Source organism: Sturnira hondurensis, unplaced genomic scaffold (genome assembly GCF_014824575.4).
Source record: "Sturnira hondurensis isolate 20B ecotype Veracruz unplaced genomic scaffold, ASM1482457v3 Scaffold0013931, whole genome shotgun sequence".
NCBI lineage: Eukaryota > Metazoa > Chordata > Mammalia > Chiroptera > Phyllostomidae > Sturnira > Sturnira hondurensis.
In genome coordinates, this window is record NW_028086562.1 from 2,156,676 (window position 1) to 2,170,986 (window position 14,311).

The window sequence follows — 14,311 nt, forward strand, 5'->3', positions numbered from 1 at the left end:
GGGTGCCCGAGCCCGCTGTGGGCTCTCTGGGACATGGGCATAGGGACCGTCCTTGCTCCAGAGATCTGCCGCCTCCAGTCTGGTGACTAATGAGCATGTGGGCTGGGCCGTCCTGATGGTGGCGGGTGGGGCTTTTGCTGTCTGCTTGAGAAGACGAGGGAAAACCGCCCTTAGGTCTCGATGTGAGAGGCAGGGGGTGTTGTGTGGAGACAACGGGAGAGGCAGTCCAGGCCGCCGGCCTCTGGGACCCTCTCCTGCTGCCGGTGGGGAGAGAGAGCAGGGAGGCCTGCCACCCCCGATTCTGCCACGGCTGATGGCCTGAAGTGGGCCCGTGCTTGTCCTGACCGTGGGGAATGCACACGGAGCCTGGTCTCAGACGCGGGCCGGTTCCCTGCACAGTATCCAGGCCCTGGAGCCCTGCTGAGGAAAGCACTCAGGAGCGCGCAGTGCCGTCTTCTAGACAATGGGGGTGGGGGGGCGTAGGTTTACAGTTCATCCAGTTGTTCAAACAATTGTTTCTCGGCTTCATGACTGTGAACCTACTTTTGCTGCCCGCCCCCACCCCACTGTGTATCCTGACTCCTGTGCTCGTGAGGAGCTTGCGTCTCTGGTATTGCTGGGGCTGCTCTGGGTATGTGGTGTGTTTTCTGGACGGCAACACAGAGCTCGGGGAGCAACCTCGAAAGAGGGTGCTCTGGATTCCGGAGAGGCTTTTGGCTTAGACATGCGCCTCCAGCTTTGCGGGGACATGGGTGGCGCAGGGACGAGGACATCTGCGCGCACCCACGAGCCAGGGCTCGCGAGGCAGCCTGCCGGGCGGTGTGCAGGAGGCCTCGTCTCTGTCCACAAGCGCAGGGCGGAGGCTAAGCTCCCTGCCCAGCGTCCATCTCTGCTAGGTCCTGAGTTGCGCACAAACCCCACGCTCCTTCCTCAGTGATTCGGACTCGCATAAATTACAGGATGCCCAGCTCAATTCAGGTGTCAGATAAAAATAACTCTTCAGTGTGAGCACGTCCCAGAGATTACCTGAGGCATACTTGCACCGAACTTGTTCATTGTTTACCTGAAACGAGAAGGCAGTAGGGCCTCCTGTGTTTGTATTTGCTGACGCTAAAGACGCGACAGGCCATTTGTGGCTGAGCCCCCGTGTCCCAGCACCGTATGGGTCGCAGGCCGGGGTCCTTGTCTTGGGGCCTCACCGGGGCCCTCGTTTTGTCCAGCAGGAGTTCCCTTTGGAGGGCGGGATCTCTCACCTGGAAGCCGACCTGAGCCAGACGTCCCTGGTCCCAGGCCCGTGTGTCGCCGAGCAGTTGCAGGAGCTGCCTTTTGCCCCGGTGCACGCCCCGATTGTCGTGGGGGCCCAGACCAGGCGGTGAGGGGCGGGCCCGGGAGGGTCCGAGTGTCCTGGAGTGAGCGGAGGGTTTGTACTGGTGTTGCCGCCCTTTCCCAGAGGCTGGCTGAGGACGGCTCTGGGTTTCAGCTCCGGAAGGCCGCCCTCGAGAGCCGCGCTGGCGCTCCTGCAGGCCTCCGGCTTCCCCGAGGTTCTGGACGCCAACCAGCATCCCGTCGAGGCTGTGAACCCTACAGACCCCGTGAAATTCGACCCTCAGAAGGAAGAATCAGACCCTCTACAAAGCAACGAAATCGTGCTTCAGTTTCTTGCCTTTAGCAGGTAAAGTCTTCATCCTGCAGCCTTTGTTTCTTGCCACCTGGCTTTTGCGTGTTTTGCATGGAATGAAGCCTTCTGTGTGGCTCTGGCCTGGTGGCGCGTGCTGAGTGCGGGTCTCAGGTGATGAAGGCCTGCTGCATGTCCTGGTTCTGGTTTGGCTGGGACCCTGCTGTGCCCCACCCTCTGGGGCTCCCCTGCAAACGTGGACAGCATGTTGCTGGCCAGCTCTCGGGTGCTGGGGTGGCTCTGACAAAAGGGTCCTCCAGCCGCACCTGAAGTGGGTGGACGTCAGGGGGCCTCCCCCAGGTCGCAGAAGAGCTGTTCATGTGGGCGAAGGAGGCGGCGTGTCCCCGCGGCACCCGCTGTCTCCCCGCGCAAGGGCCTGCCGGAAGCCCTGCTCCCTACTGAGGGCACTTGATTAACTCTCAGCTTTGTTGGGTTCAGGGCGCCCGAGGACGGCCAGGGAGCACCGTGGCCACACACCGTGTATTTCACCTTCCAGTTCTACCGCTTCCCGCCCGCGACAACCCCGCGGCTGCAGCTGCTCGAGCCGGACGGGACGGGGACGTCCCGCTCGGGCCCCGTGTCACACATCCTCACTCCCATCCGCCAGGATGGCTCCTCCGATGCCGGTAAGTGCTGTGCCCTGGGAGATGCCAGGGAGCCGCGCTGAGCTGAGTCTGCAGATTTTACTGAAAAGTCCTGTGCGGTGAGAATTTTCTCACCTCTGCTGACTGCGAGAGATCGCTGCGATGAGCCGGCCCCAGAAGCATCGGCTTGCCATGCGCTGGTCTCTTTCCAAACCAGCGCCTTTTCAGAGCAAATCCCGGCACTGTGCAGTTCCATCTATACATGTTTCCTTCTGTGTGTCTGGAAAACCGAAGAGTCCTTTTTGAAAAACTTGAACTCCATAATAGCATCCCACCCCCAAATGAAGAATAATCCCTTAGTATCATCAGACGCCTGGCCAGTGTTAACATTTTCGCAGTAGCTCCATACTGCTTTTCATAGTGTGGTCAAGTCAGGGCATGGGTAAGGTCCACACGCAGGAATGGTGACTGTCATGTCTCTGTCTGGGGAGGCCACCGCCGTCCCCCTCTGTTCATTTCAGTTGTGGGAGTGGCCACGTGCTTGTCCCCCAGAGCTGCCGGCGGCCTGCACTTTGGTTTGGCGTTGCAGAGGTCGCATGTGCAGCACCCTGGGCCCCGTTTTCCCGGAAAGCGGGAGTTAGACTCAGACGCGGGGCCCGGCGCGCGCTGTGGTGGGTTCAAGTCCTCTCCGGCCAGCGGTGCACACTGTCACTTCAGCCACGTGTCTGCGGCTTCTCTTTGTGCCGCGCCGTGGCCATCGGGTGGGGACACGTCAGTTCTGGAACGCCTCCATCACTGGCCAGCCTGGCTGCTTCCACCAGCAGCCACCCCCCTCACCAGCTGCTCGGCTCCCTTGAGGGGCAGTCCCACTGGCAGGGCGCCGCGGCGCCCCGTCCTTCCCTTCTGTTTACTCGTTTGTAAAACTGCGAGACAGCCCCCAGCCCCTGCCCGCGGGGGGGCCGGTCGCTGCCCCCTGCCCGGTATCATTACATGTGAACGCATGTAAATTGCAGTGGACCTAAACGTGCCAAACACGGTTCTCGGGACGGCCAGGCGTCCTGCGAGGGCGGGGCTGGAGTCCGAGCCGCTGCTGCCTCCTCAGCAGAAAGTAACAGGTGGAAAAAGGCATCAAAACGCCCATTGAAAGTGGTTGAACAGTATTGACCCCCGATGAGGGAGACAAAAGACAAGCGTAGTGCCAGGACGCACGAGCCTATTGTGTGGTAATGAAGAGAATAATTCGCCAGGAAAAGAGACAGTCCGGCATCTGTGATCTCCTAACAAACCTGGCCTCAAAATATGAAAGGGAAATTGGCAGACTTTCTGAGGAGAAACTGACTCGCCTGCAGTCACAGGAGACTCTGGCACTTTCCTCAGTAAACTGGTAGCTCAAGCAGAAAAAACAGGGAGTTATAAAATGGAGTTTGAAAAGACGGCCCTACAAATCCCAGTACAACCGATTCAGAGGGCATGCGTTACTTTCAAGCACACTCAGAAACGGAGGAAAACCGCTGAGACACGCACAGATGTGTGTGGTTTAGGTCACCAGGTGGGCACCACCCTGGGCCAGGGGCACCTCTGTCAACAGTCACTTATGGCTTTCTTGGCCAGGACACTGCAGGGCGAAGTCGGTCCCCGCCTCTCCGGAGGCTCCAAACTACTGGACTCTGACGTTTCAAAACATGCTTCTAATTATTCCATAGGTCCCCAAAGAAAGTGAAATAGAAATGACTTTAAAACTGAATGACAAAATAACATCCGTATCAAAGCTAATGGGATGGTAACTACAGGGAAATTTACAGCTTTAAGTGCTGAAAATGGGGAGAAAAGAAAGTATCTTCTGAAGCGCTGATCTAATTGTTCAACTCAGGAGGTTTGGAGAGAAAACAACAGCAGAACCAACCCAATAAAAGAGGGGGAGTGACAATATGCGCGTAACTGCTGAGAAGACAGAGACACCAGAAGGGCTTGGCCCCGCGGTCGGGCACGGGGTCACGGCGCCACAGGTGCGCTCTGCGCCCGGGGTCGGCTCAGTGAGGGTCAGGGCTGTCCGAGACCGCAGTTCCCCCGAGAGCGGGCTGCAGCACGGTGGACAGGGCAGGTCTGGGCAGCGGTGGCCAGCCTCACGTCCTGGGGTGCCGCTGGGGGCCCCAGTGTCCTCTCTTCCTGCGGGCAGATTTGAAGATAGGAGACTGAGGGGTGAGCAGCTTAGGCCCCGTTCCTTCTCCCAAACCCTCCAGCCGAGGAGCCGCCCAGGCCCCAGGGAGGAGTGTGGTGGGCAGAGGGTGGGCGCAGCAGGGCCCTCTGTGCGGAGGTGTGTGGCCGGGGAAGCGGGCCCCAGCTTTGTTCTCTCAGCTCCCTGGGCCTCACCACCCAGTGTGCTCCTCCTTCTGGGGCGGCGGGGGCAGGGGGCTCCCCAGCCTTCCTGGGACTGCTTTATCCAAACCAGCTCCTTGGCCTTGCCTGTCCTCCCAGGACCCTCAGGGACAGTTCCGTTAGCTCCTGTCCCCAGAAGGCTGACGGGGGTCAGAGTAAGGCACAGGCCTGATGACTCTTCTGTGCCACTGCCGCAAGCGCACTCCATGTGCTGCGTCGCCGCCTCCGCACTGCCGGTCGCCGTGCCGCACAGCCCCTCGAGATTTGGCAGTGCGGAGGGAGGGCTGAGACAGTTCAATGTCAGTGCCAAGTACGTAGAGATGCCCCTGAGTTGAATATAAACCCCTTTCCATTGTTAATTTCTAGAGAGAGATTAGTCCAAAAATTAAATTTCCTTGCAAGTTGAAGTCCAGAGAAATTAAACTCCAAAATAAAATTTTCTTGTCATCGTGAATTAAAATTCAAAGCCCCACATTGTTAAGTGAAAATGTAAAAAAAGATTTTTGCCGTTTCTTGTGCAGCAGTCTCCATCAGAGGCCCCACAGCCGGGCGTCCCTGCAGCCCGGCGTCCCCCCTCCCGACAGGCTGCTCCTCACGGTCTCGGCGCCGAGCGCGTCCGGAGCCTCACCCGAGAGACCGTCTTTTGTTGTTCAGTCACTGGGATGCACACCACGACGTGTGTCATTCCAAGCGTCTGTACACTCCGCAGATTCTGTGTTCAGAGCAGTTCTAGGTTCGCGGAGACACTGAGCCGACAGCAGATCCCGCCCTTTGTCGGGCGTCTTGCGTCAGTGTGCTCACCTGTCCGTCTCTGTCCACCAGCCGATACTGACGCGCTGTTAGCAGCCAAAGCTCACAGTCCACGTGATGGTGCACCTTGGCGTTGTATTCTGTAGGCTTCGACACACGCTTAGTGTCACGTGCCCACGGTGCTGGTGCCGTGGGGGCCATCCTGGCGTCCCCTGTTCTTCCTCCCTCCCCCAGCCCGTCTCCCGCTGATCTTTCCTCCGTTTTGCCTTGGTCTTGCCTTGCCCAGCATGTCGGACGCCGGAGTTACGTAGTATACGCCTGTTCAGACCGGCTTCTTTCACTCAGCAGCACGCATTTCGGGTTCCTCGGCACCTCTTCATGTCTCGATAGGTCATTTCTGTCTCGTGCTAAGTAAGAGCCTGTTGTCTGGAGGGACCGCGGTCTGTTCGTTCATCCTGCACCTGGGGGGGGGGGGGTGGCGTCTCGGTTGCTTCCGGGGAATGGAGCTGTTCCAGATGTTTGTTCAGGATGTAGATGTAAACTTGCGGCTCCATTGGCCCATCGAGTGTGCCCACTGGATCCTGTGCTAAGAACACGTTCGGTNCAGCCTTCCTGGGACTGCTTTATCCAAACCAGCTCCTTGGCCTTGCCTGTCCTCCCAGGACCCTCAGGGACAGTTCCGTTAGCTCCTGTCCCCAGAAGGCTGACGGGGGTCAGAGTAAGGCACAGGCCTGATGACTCTTCTGTGCCACTGCCGCAAGCGCACTCCATGTGCTGCGTCGCCGCCTCCGCACTGCCGGTCGCCGTGCCGCACAGCCCCTCGAGATTTGGCAGTGCGGAGGGAGGGCTGAGACAGTTCAATGTCAGTGCCAAGTACGTAGAGATGCCCCTGAGTTGAATATAAACCCCTTTCCATTGTTAATTTCTAGAGAGAGATTAGTCCAAAAATTAAATTTCCTTGCAAGTTGAAGTCCAGAGAAATTAAACTCCAAAATAAAATTTTCTTGTCACCGTGAATTAAAATTCAAAGCCCCACATTGTTAAGTGAAAATGTAAAAAAAGATTTTTGCCGTTTCTTGTGCAGCAGTCTCCATCAGAGGCCCCACAGCCGGGCGTCCCTGCAGCCGGGCGTCCCCCCTCCCGACAGGCTGCTCCTCACGGTCTCGGCGCCGAGCGCGTCCGGAGCCTCACCCGAGAGACTGTCTTTTGTTGTTCAGTCACTGGGATGCACACCACGACGTGTGTCATTCCAAGCGTCTGTACACTCTGCAGATTCTGTGTTCAGAGCAGTTCTAGGTTCGCGGAGACACTGAGCCGACAGCAGAGCCCGCCCTTCGTCGGGCGTCTTGCGTCAGTGTGCTCGCCTGTCCGTCTCCGTCCACCAGCCGATACTGACGCGCTGTTAGCAGCCAAAGCTCACAGTCCATGTGACGGTGCACCTTGGCGTTGTATTCTGTAGGCTTCGACACACGCTTAGTGTCATGTGCCCACGGTGCTGGTGCCGTGGGGGCCATCTTGGCGTCCCCTGTTCTTCCTCCCTCCCCCGGCCCGTCTCCCGCTGATCTTTCCTCCGCTTTGCCTTGGTCTTGCCTTGCCCAGCATGTCGGACGCCGGAGTTACGTAGTATACGCCTGTTCAGACCGGCTTCTTTCACTCAGCAGCACGCATTTCGGGTTCCTCGGCACCTCTTCATGGCCGATAGGTCATTTCTGTCTCGTGCTAAGTAAGATCCTGTTGTCCGGAGGGACCGCGGTCTGTTCGTTCATCCTGCACCTCGGGGGTGGGGGGGGGCGTCTTGGTTGCTTCCGGGGAATGGAGCTGTTCCAGACGTTTTTGTTCAGGATGTAGATGTAAACTTGCAGCTCCATTGGCCCATCGAGTGTGCCCACTGGATCCTGTGCTAAGAACACGTTCGGTCTTGTCGGAAACCGCCACGCGCCCTCCAAAGCGGCCGCACTGCGCAAAGTCTCCACGGCGGGGGGCGCAGTCTGCTGCTCCACCTACTCCCCCGCCTCCAGGGCTGTCAGCGCCCCCCAATTCAGCTGCTCCTCTGCGGTGTTGCCTGTTCTCATTTTTTATCTCATTTCCCCGACGGCGGGTGGTGTGGGGCATCTTTTCATGTGGTTACTGGCTGTCTGCACATCGTCATGAGGTGGTGGTTCAGATCTTTAGCTCGTTTTCACATTGGATTGTTGTGTTTTAAGAGTTCTTTGAATATTTTGTTGTTGTTTTTTAAAGATTTTATTCACTTATTTTTAAAGAGGAGAAGGGAAGGAGAAAGAGAGGGAGACCAACATTGGTGTGTGGTTGCCTCTGTGTGTCCCCCACTGGGGGACCTGGCCCCTCAAGCCAGGCCTTTGCTCTGACTGGGAATCGAACCCTCTGCTTCTCAGGCCGGCACTGAATCCTCTGAGCCGCACCAGCCAGGGCTTCTTTGTATATTTTGGATACAAGCCCTTTATGATACGTCTATTTTACAAATACTTCCTCATTCTCCTAGCAGTGTGTTTTGCCAAGCAGAAGTCTTTTGTTTTAATGACATCCGTGTAGGGACTGTTTCTCTTATGAATTGTATGTAGCTTTGGTGTTGCACCTAAAAAGTCACCACCAGACCTGCGACGGGGCTTCCGGTGGGTTCAGAGGGTGGCGTGTGGGGAGGCGCCCTCGTGGGAGGGGCCGTCCTGCCCGGGAACGGGCATGTCTTCCCGCGTGCTCTTCTCTCCCTCCCGGTTTTCTGGAGACACAGAGTGTGGCTCATGCAGGTTTCGCTGTTTCCTTGTTTTCTAGCCTGTTACTTTTGTGTCTGTCTTTATTATTACCTTCCTTCAGGCCTTTGGGGTGTTCTTTCTTGTTGTTTTCCTGGTTTGTGTGGGTGGACGTTGTTTAATACGTGTATTTTAATTCTTTTGCCCTTACGGATATAAAATATTCAAGGGTACGCATTTTCCTTTGGTTATTGCTTTATGTGTTAGCGATCCTGATATGTAGAGTTTTCATTATTTTCTGGGAAAAGTCTGTTTTGGTTGGTTTTTTCTTTTGATATAGAATTCTTTAAGAGTAAGTTGTAAATTTGTTTTAAAAATCGTTTCCAATTTCTAGTTAATTGCATTGTGATCGGGTGGTTTTGGGGGTTATTTCTGCTTTATGGAGCATCTTTAGGTTTTCTTTGTGGTATGCCGTGCGGTTGGTGGTTACCAAGGTTTCTAACGCGCTCGGAGAGGCGTGCTCTGTGTCACAGGGGCGCGGCGTGCAGCCAGCGCCCCGCCTCGCGGGTCGGCCACTGCAGTCGTCTGTGCCTTGGGTCCTGCTTGCTGGAGCTTCCTCGGGGGAAAGGGTCGTCTCTTTGCCGTTGGGCTCTTGCCCGTTTCTCCGGGCGTCTCCGGACCTCTGCTTGGCTGTTCGGTGCCCATAGCTGCTACTGTTCACCGGGAGCGGCACGCTTCAGGGCCCCGAGTGCTCGTCGACGGGGGCGTCCGCGTGCCTTCCCAGGGAGCGCGTGTGCCGTGAAGGGGAGGCGGAGTTCGGAGGGGTGGGCAGGACTGCCCAGCCAGAGGGGGCAGTGGGCTGGGTGGCAGTGCGGGGAGGACTCCGGCGGCCTGGGCCTGGTGTGAGGACGGGGGCGAGGGAGGTAAACTTGGGAGCCTGAGTGGACACTAGGGGTGTCCCTGGGCATCTTTCCCGGTTGAGTTGGTGGTCAGCTCGTTGTCTGGTTTCCAAGATGGACAGGAGCGAAGGGGTCCGAGCCTGCAGTCAGAGGGGATTGGAGGCTCCGGCGTGAGAGGAGTGGGACTGTGCCAGGACCAGGATGCCCACGCTGCACCCACCTCCCCGGAGCACTCTGCACCCTGGCGGCTCTGGGCTCAGTGTGCTGTCCCGGAGGCCATGAGCTCCTTTAGGGGAGGCACCCTGTCCATCTTCTTCTCCCCACATTACCTGCGCGGGGCCTGGTGTGTGGTGGAGACACAGTCGTGATTTGCTGAATGTGAGCTAATGTTTGTGTTCAAAGGACCTGGCAGCTGATGGGGTGTGGTGATGATGGAGCGGGAGGAGCAGTAATGATAGAGCAGTGGTGATGGAGCAGTGATGATGGAGGGGTGATGATGGAGCAGGAGGAGTGGTGATGATGGAGCGGTGGTGATGGAGGGGTGATGAGGGAGCAGTAGGTGTCGGGAGACAGTGTGGGATGACACAGGAGCTGTTGCTGAGGGAGAAGATAGAGGGTTTGGGGGGTGTGCTGCATTTGGGCACAAGCAGAACTCTGGGCAGAGAGCCCAGTGGTGGTGTGTCTGTGGTTCTGGGTGATGTTGGGGGCGGAGTGTGGAGAGCACCCAGGGAAGGGTCTATAGGTGTTATTTGGGAAGTCAGCCCACAAAGTTGAAATCTGCTCGGCCTCTTTGAGCAAAAGTCCGGAGGCTGGCGCTCCCATCTCGAAGTGGGTGTCAGGAGACTGACCAGGTGTCACAGGCCACCTAGTTCTTGGAGCTGGCCAGTTGGGCGGGTGTGGGGGCACTGGCCCTGTGACTTGGTCTGGTCATTTGAGATGTGACCTTGGGGATGAGCCTGATGCCATTGCCAGCCCTCCCCCCTGGGCCTCTGTGCTGACCCCTCACTGTGCCCCGCCCCGCGAGGTGCCCCTCTCAGCCCCCAGCTCTGGTCGGAGCCTGCTCTGTGCCACTGTCCTTGCCTCACTTCCCCCGGCCCACGGCCTCCTCCCTGCACCAGTGCCATGTCCCCGTCCTGACTCGTTTTGCTCCTCCCACCGAGAGCACTGTCCTGGTTTTCCTGGGTGCTAGTGTGGGCGCCCACTGGGCTGAGGGGCCTGGAAGCGGGCGAGCTTCTCAGCCTGGCCCAGGCCTGTGTGGGTGCTGGGTACGCGTGCGCCCCTCCTCCTCAGGGTCAATATTCTGCTTGCCGGGGGGCTTTGTCCGCACAGTTACACTGTGGATGGAAAGGGGGAGAGAGGCATTTTGGGTACGATCCCAGCATTGCCGTTCCCTGCACTCCAACCAATGGCGATTTCAGGGGCAGTTTTTGTCAGTTTGGAATTGATGGCGGTGCCATTCGGAGACGTGACGGTGGGCGGTGGGTGCCCACCTCTTAGTGAGAAGCCTGGTTGCCTGGAGTGGGCCCCGGAGGCACAGTGCTCCCGTGGGGCTGGAGCGCCGTGTGATGGAGCTGGGGGCATGTGGAGGCTGGGGGTGGGGTGGGGGGGTTCAGATCCCCCGGCAGTGTATGCTGAGCCCCGCAGGTGTGTGAATGGCCCAGTTTTGACGGGAGATGCCTGTGGGTCCTGAAGTACAGACCCCCTGGCTGACCCCAGGGGCCTCTGTTCCGTCCCAGCCTGGACCGTTGCAGGAGCACATGGCAAAGACCGTGAGTCTCAGGTTGGGAGCAGCTTCCTGTGTGTGGGGGTGACTTTCCTCGCAAGTCCCCTCAGCTGCCATGGATGAGAGTAAACATGACTGAGACATGATGTGATCTGCTTGGGGAGGAGAAGTGGCCATTTTCCCAGAGGAAAAAGGCCATGGGCAGTGGCCAGTTTCTCTGAGGAGATAAAGGCCTCGAGCCCTCTCCTCCAGGGCCTTTTACTGGGTTCTAACACACAGGAATACAGGGCGGCCAGGATCAAACAGTAGATAACAATTCAAAGAAATCTGAGGGCTTAGTTTGAGTCAGAGTCTGTTAGGAACAGAGTTTTAGGGTTTCCTGCTCGAACTTTTAACATATGAATGAAAGCACTCTTAGCAGAGCAGATTTCACAGGTTTATCAGCAAGTCTTTGTGATGTCAGATTTTCCCCAGGACACGCTCTAGCAGGGCAAGGAGCTGCACGTCTCCCCATCAGGTATTCAGGCTTAAGGGGATTAGAGCCAGGAAGCGCTTCTCCCAGAAAACATGGGGACTCGGGCTGTGTCAAAGCTGGGGGGGCGAGAGTCCATTGCTCTTTGTTGCAGCCCCCCCCCCCCCAGTCCTCCCATGAAGGCCTCCCAAGTGATCGAGTCTGGCTTAGGTTGCCCCTCCTCTGAGGGGTCTTACCCGTCATTGACTTCCGACCAAGCTTTGGGGGCAGGGAGAGGAAACTGAGGCAGCGTCTGCTACCAGAGACAGGCTTTGTCTCCTGCAGTTTGCATTCCAAGGTCGTCCCTCGCCCTTAGCCACAGGGGTAGAGATACACTTCCTAGAACCAGGCAGAGCGGGCTACAACACCTGTGCACATTGGAGAGTGACGTGGCCTCCTGAACAGCACTCCTCGGTTTGTCGGTTTGTGTGATATCTTTGATGAATGTGTTTGTTAATCAGTAGCTCTGACCGAAGCAGAGATCAGTCCTCATGACCAGAGCAGAAGCCTCGTCCAGTGTAAAGGGGGAAAATGGCTCCAGTCACATTTGGCCTCACTGGGGGCCTCTCTGCGCAGGGTCTCCCGGCTTCCGGCTGAGCTACCTGGTGGGCCCGGGACTCCTGAGGCCCGGGGAGCAGCGCTGGTTCACCCGCTACCTGGCCCTGCAGACCCTGCAGCTCGACGTCTGGGACGGAGACTCGCTGCTTCTCATCGGGTCGACGGCCGTCCAGATGAAGGTACTAGGCCCTCTGCGGGCTGGGCGCCGTGGGGAGCGGGCTGGGCGCCGTGGGGAGCGGGGTGCTCCTAAGGAGGTCTGTCCACTCATGGTTTGGCTGTTGCCCAGCGCTGGACTGCGGTTTGGCGTCCTGGGTCGCAAACCAAAAGCACTGCCCAGCTCCCTCCTTCCCGAAAGGAGCCGACTCCCGCGAGCTCTGCCTGTGGTAACACTGGGTTCTACTGGCTTGTTGGTAGCTCCCCCTGCATACCGAGTCCCGGGTCCTCTCCAAGCCCTTTCTGCTCTGTGACCTGTGCCCTGAGGGTCAGCAAGGAGTTGTCAGGGCAGCCCCTGGGCCAGGGACCGGGACCCTCCCACCAGCTGTGTGGCGGGGGTCCTGAGAATTGCGCCAGCCACCGTTGGGGTGGGAGAGGAGACTGTCTGGGTCAGCACGTTGCTTCTGTACCATATTGGTGTTCTCCTTCTGAGGACGGCCACGCCCCCCCCTCAAACTGGTGCTTGAGCCCAGCCCTGCAGCAGGGGTGTGTCAGAGACCTGCAGATCCGAGCCTGTCACTCCTCCTTCCTTGGTGCCCTTCACAGTGATGAGCGCACGGCGCCTGGACCTTGGCGGCCAGGCTGCATGCGGCCGCCCTGATGCCATGCCCTCTTCCCCTGGGGCTCCAGCTGCCCCTTCCCCCCAAGGGCTGACCTGGGCTGTGTCCTCTACGCCCGTGACCTGTGCTCTGTCTCCTCTTTCCCCCATGGAGGGGGCTCCAGGGGGGCGGCTCCCTGGTATTTACTCGGTGGGTTGATCCTGTTGCACTTCCTCCCAAGAATTTGTGGGAAAGACCCGACTGGCCTCAGGGCCTCAGGTTCCGGAAGAAGGTGGTTTGGCCTTGGCCGCCCTGAGCTGTGCATGTCTCTCCCGCAGCACCTCCTGCGCCAGGGGCGGCCGGCCGTGCAGGTCTCTCATGAGCTCGAGGTCGTGGCAACCGAGTATGAACAGGATGCGATGGTGATGAGTGGAGACGTGACTGGGTTTGGTGGCATCAGGCCGATCGGCGTCCACACGGTGGTGAAGGGCTGGCTGCACCTGACCTTGGCCAATGTGGGTAAGAACCCTGGCAGTGTCGTCTGGTCTCGTTTCCTTCCCTGGACAGTCAGTCGTCTTCGTCTTCCCAGCTGGAATGTGAGCTCCCCGAGGGCGGCGGCCACATTATGGGTGTCAGATACTCAGTAGGAATTCAGAAACACTCTTACTGGCTTGACCACTGTGCCTGCCCTTGGCCACTGAACCTGTTCTTGGCCATTGGGCCTGTCCTTGACCCCTGGGCCTGCCCTTGCCCACTGAGCCAGCCCTTGGCCACTGCATCTGCCCTTGACCCCTGTGCCTGGCCTTGACCCTCTGGCCTGCCCTTGGCCACTGTGCCTGCTCTGGCACTAGTTGTTCAGTGTTCCTGATTTCTGATCAAGATTTGGGGTCATTAGTTGTCTTGGCCAACCCACACTTTGTTTCTTGGTACTGTCCTGGGGCCATGTGACAGTCCTCCAATCCAGTAATTGGGGGAGGGGATTTTCACTGAGAGACCCACCCACAGAACTACCTCCCTCCCGAGGAGGAGGGGAAGGAGCAGTAAAGGCTTCTGGGCTTTCCTACAGCTTGGGGACCAAGGGTGGGGGCAGAGAAACGCATTCCCGCAGAGCCCAGCACCCCGACCTCACGTCCCGTGCTGTCCTGAGGGTGGCCCCTCCCATGTGCAGGGTGCAGGGAGTCTGGGCCTGGCGTGACCTTCTGGGGGCGACACCAAAGCCTCTGACGGGACAGGAGACGGAGGCAGCCTCCACGAAGAGGGCTAGGGCTGGTCCCTGTGGGCTGGTGGACAAGTCCCATCGGCCTCCCTGGAAGGCCGGTGGAGGGATGGGGTTTTTCTGGGCAGAACTGAGAACTGGACAAAACCAGCCATTTGCAGTGTGGAGCTGGGTCAGTCTGGATGGGACTGGGACTTCTGTTGTTTGCTTGGGGGCTTTTCCGCTCCTCACAACCCAGCCTGAGTGTGAGGCTGGGCCCACAGGCCTTGTACCCCGAGCGCTGGCCCGACGGCGGAGGCGCTTGGCCGCTGCAGGTGTGCACGGCTTATTAAGTCGGGTTCCAGGATTCCGCCTGCTTGTTTACAAATGTAGGATCTGCGGCATCTGGGAACGCAGACAATGTGGAAACAGCAGAACTCAATTAGGATCCGGAGAAATAAATGAGCCACGTGCGAGGAGCAGACATTATTCAGAAGCTCACGGGACCCAGGGAGGTGCAGGGAGCATCCCGCCGCCCAGCTCCTGCTGGTTATTTTTGTATTTAATTCACCAGCCGGCGAAC

The 14,311-nt window shown here is 58.3% G+C and overlaps 1 protein-coding gene across 2 annotated transcripts in view; it reads left to right on the top strand.

Annotated features, from left to right (window-relative positions):
- Positions 1-14,311, top strand: part of NPHP4 (nephrocystin 4) — an 86,216-nt gene that overhangs the window by 53,582 nt on the left and 18,323 nt on the right. For both annotated transcript variants that reach the window (XM_037062098.1, XM_037062099.1), the window contains exons 15-19: positions 1,224-1,372; positions 1,481-1,672; positions 2,114-2,301; positions 11,800-11,960; positions 12,872-13,052. In XM_037062098.1, coding sequence (XP_036917993.1) covers positions 1,224-1,372; positions 1,481-1,672; positions 2,114-2,301; positions 11,800-11,960; positions 12,872-13,052 — 871 coding nt within the window. The remainder of the gene's footprint in view (positions 1-1,223; positions 1,373-1,480; positions 1,673-2,113; positions 2,302-11,799; positions 11,961-12,871; positions 13,053-14,311) is intronic.